Consider the following 3,735-nt stretch of genomic DNA (forward strand, 5'->3'; position numbering starts at 1 on the left):
AATTTTAATAATAAATAAATCAGATTTTTTGGCATTGATACACATATTTGAGAAAAGATTGATGAGTTTTGATCTCATCTCTTCAAATATTTAGTAGTGATTGTTATGAAAGCAAAGAGAAAGGAGTAGAGAGTAGTCAATGTATTGAAATTAGAGTAAGATCGAGATGATTTGCAGAGTGTGGGAATGCTGGGCTTTTGGGAGTCATGCATTCCTTAGAACGAGGTCCCCGAGAGTTCCAATAAACCCAAGTGGGGGCAATGCAAAGATTAATCTGCATACTTAAGCTTAAAGGGTAAGGGGATTTTCCCACTTGGAAATGTGGGTTTGTCTTGCTACACTAGTAACACTACAAAGACTCAATTATTTTGAATTTCTTATAAAATACCATTAAACAATTATTATTTCATGCTCAAGTGTTGGAAACCATTGTTTCTACACTTGAAATGACCCTTGCAAAACGGGTCTCTTTTAAAATGTGATGTATATAGCAAATACTACACTACATCTTCTATATGATTCTTTTTCTCCCTTCACTCATGTTTGCTTTCTTCTAAAATAGCCAATGCCACCAAGAAAGAGAGAGGGTCAAAGGCTAGTCAGTAATCACTTCGGGAGCCCTTCAATACTCATTCTCTTTGGTGTCTTTTACTTGCACTAGATTTTTGGAGGGGTGCAAAGCACAGTCTTTGATTTGGAACATGATATTGGCTCCATGAATTCCAACAACTGGCTTTCTTTTCCTCTTTCTCCCTCTAATTCTTCATTACACTCCTCTCAATCTCATGATCATCATCAATTCAATGTAGGGTTAGTGAATGATAATATGGAGAATCCATTCCAAACTCAAGGTATACATATCATATTCTATACCACTATTCTTTTATCTCCCTTGTTGTTTTTCAATCTAATTCCTCCTTCTGAAATATAAATATATATTCACAGAATGGAACCTGATAAACACCCACGATAATACAAGTGAAGTTCCAAAGGTTGCAGATTTCCTTGGAGTTTCAAAATCCCAAACTCCATCCTTAGATCTTGTGGCCTTCAACACAATTCATCAATCTAATCATCCTGCTGACTATTCATTTCAACACAACAATATCGTCCAAGTGCAAAACAGTACTACTGTAATAGCTTCCAACAACAACAATGAGTTGCTAGAGAATGCTACCAATTTGCAGTCACTAACATTATCTATGGGTAGTGGCAAGGGTTCAACCAGCGCTGAAAACAGTGCTAATATCGTCGAGGCTCCCCCTAGAAGAACCTTAGACACTTTTGGGCAAAGAACCTCCATATACCGTGGTGTCACAAGGCGAGTTTTTGGATTATTCCATCAACCAAGCAAAAAGAATACTTATATATGTTATTAATTTAGATTTTGAAAGGGATATATGTATATGTATACTTGTTGCAAGTGCAGGCATAGATGGACTGGAAGATATGAAGCTCATCTATGGGATAACAGTTGTAGGAGAGAAGGGCAATCGAGGAAAGGAAGACAAGGTAGAGCCCGGACTTCTTCTAGGGTTCCATTGACATCTTCAGCTATACTATAAGCACCAAGTTTAATGTTTCCTAACCCATTTCTCTATTCTAATTTTTTCATGGTTTACCTTTGATTGATGACTTGCATCATTGATATACCAGTATACTTGGGTGAGTACAGTACTCCTCTCTCTCTCTCTCTCTATATATATATATATTCTTCTTTAAATTTTGGTTTCAAAACTGTTTTAAATCCATGTTGAGCAGGTGGATATGACAAAGAAGAGAAAGCAGCTAGGGCTTATGACCTAGCTGCACTCAAGTATTGGGGAACATCCACCAGCACTAATTTCCCGGTATATAAATACCGCTGCATATATAATTAAGTGAAGTAGTGCAATTAAAGTTAAATCTCTAGTTTTAACAATGAAGTTTCTTGTGTTTTTCAAGATTAGTAATTATGAGAAGGAGATAGAAGAAATGAAGCACATGACTAGACAAGAATTTGTCGCTGCCATTAGAAGGTACATACATATGTTCAGTAAGAAATTTTGTTTCAAACTGAAGGTGAAATCGGTGTTAGACAATATAAATACACATGTTTAATATGTTTGTAATGTTATGATCAGGAAGAGCAGTGGTTTTTCAAGGGGTGCATCCATGTACCGTGGAGTAACGAGGTATATTATATATATACTATCAAAATGAACAGGTAGCGCCTATGCATGGCTCTCCCTCTCTAACAAACTTGGTATCTTTATACAGACATCATCAGCATGGCAGATGGCAAGCCAGGATAGGCAGAGTTGCAGGAAACAAAGATCTTTACCTAGGAACTTTCAGTAAGTATCATTTGCACATCATTATATATAAGTTGATAGGATATATATATATCATTTGCACAGCATTTTGTTACTAATTAAAACAAACAGGTGCCGAAGAGGAAGCAGCGGAAGCTTATGACATTGCAGCGATTAAATTCAGAGGACTTAATGCAGTCACTAACTTCGACATGAATCGGTATGATGTAAAAGCCATTCTAGAGAGCAATACATTGCCAATAGGGGGAGGAGCTGCAAAACGGCTAAAGGAAGCTCAAGCACTTGAATCATCAAGGAAGCGTGAAGAAATGATAGCTTTGGGTTCAAGTTTCCAATATGGAAGCTCAAGCACCAGTAGGTTACCACAAGCTTACCCTCTAATGCAATTTGATCATCAATCGCAACAACAACCATTGCTAACATTACAAAACCACGACATTAATTCTCAATACACTCAAGAAGACACCTCCTCCTCCACCTTTCACCAGAATTACATTCGAACACAGCTGCAATTGCACCAGCAGTTTTACAACAATACCTACATTCAAAACAACCCAGCTTTACTTCATGGTTTGATGAACCTGAGCTGTTCTTCACCATCTGTGGTGGATAATAATGGCGGCTCAGGCTCTAGTGGAAGTTACAGTGGAGGTTATGTGGGCAACTCGACGGAGGAGGAAGGATTGGTGAAGGTTGATTATGATATGCAGTCTGGGGGATATGGCGGCTGGTCTGTGGACTCAGTTCAGGGCTCAAATCCCGGAGTTTACCCAATGTGGAATGAGTGATAGTGACCATGTTTGGGAGGAAATGCGGCTGGAATTATATTATTACACAGATCCATCATTAGTTCTGTTTCAACTAATAACACTTAGAAAATTTTCAATGCAAAACTTGGATAAAAAGGCTTTTAATTTTTGTTTCTGTATTGCTTGTTGTTCTGTGCGTCTTACTAAAAATTTCTTATTCCAAATCCAATTCAATTGGATATATGTTTATGGGTTGAAGTTGGACCCAATTTTGTATTCGGATCTGGAAATATCAAATTAGTCAATTTGGAGAAGACTCACTTCTATTCAATCTAATTACTTATGTTGGATCATGCGTTATCTATTCAAACTTGTTGTCATTAGGTCATTTAATATCAATTTTACTATAAATCTTTTGATGGCAAAGTATTCAACAGCAACAATGGTTGGCGACCCTTGAACCGATTCCAGTCAGTGTGCCTTGCCGAGTTGAAGATTTTCCGTTACAGTTATGACATCCTACTGTGTTCCAATCTATTGGTGATGGATGAGGTGAAGTGATTAAAGTGGAGGATGACACACAGAGTAAATCTTAATAGACTTGTTGGTTGATTGTTTGAGTGCATGGTATTAAATTGAAGGGAGATCAAAACCATGAGGTGGAAGGTGGC

General features: G+C 37.5%; 1 protein-coding gene across 1 annotated transcript; it reads left to right on the forward strand.

The window, feature by feature from the left end:
* Positions 1 to 665: 665 nt before the first annotated feature.
* LOC107889343 (AP2-like ethylene-responsive transcription factor PLT2) lies at positions 666 to 3,340 on the forward strand. Its single transcript, XM_016813726.2, has 9 exons — positions 666 to 851; positions 946 to 1,321; positions 1,430 to 1,512; positions 1,657 to 1,665; positions 1,762 to 1,850; positions 1,945 to 2,018; positions 2,124 to 2,174; positions 2,260 to 2,336; positions 2,427 to 3,340. The coding sequence occupies exons 1-9, from the start codon at positions 716 to 718 to the stop codon at positions 3,101 to 3,103; spliced, it is 1,572 nt and encodes a 523-aa protein (XP_016669215.1). The 5' UTR covers positions 666 to 715; the 3' UTR covers positions 3,104 to 3,340.
* Positions 3,341 to 3,735: the final 395 nt, after the last annotated feature.

This window comes from Gossypium hirsutum, chromosome A09 (assembly GCF_007990345.1).
Source record: "Gossypium hirsutum isolate 1008001.06 chromosome A09, Gossypium_hirsutum_v2.1, whole genome shotgun sequence".
NCBI lineage: Eukaryota > Viridiplantae > Streptophyta > Magnoliopsida > Malvales > Malvaceae > Gossypium > Gossypium hirsutum.

Bases quoted from the DNA above. Each gene is read 5' to 3' on its own strand.
- LOC107889343 (XM_016813726.2), top strand. From the start codon at position 716: ATGAATTCCAACAACTGGCTTTCTTTTCCTCTTTCTCCCTCTAATTCT. The intron at 1,322-1,429 runs GCGAGTTTTTGG...TTGCAAGTGCAG, and splicing joins ATATACCGTGGTGTCACAAG to GCATAGATGGACTGGAAGAT. The intron at 1,851-1,944 runs GTATATAAATAC...GTGTTTTTCAAG, and splicing joins CCACCAGCACTAATTTCCCG to ATTAGTAATTATGAGAAGGA.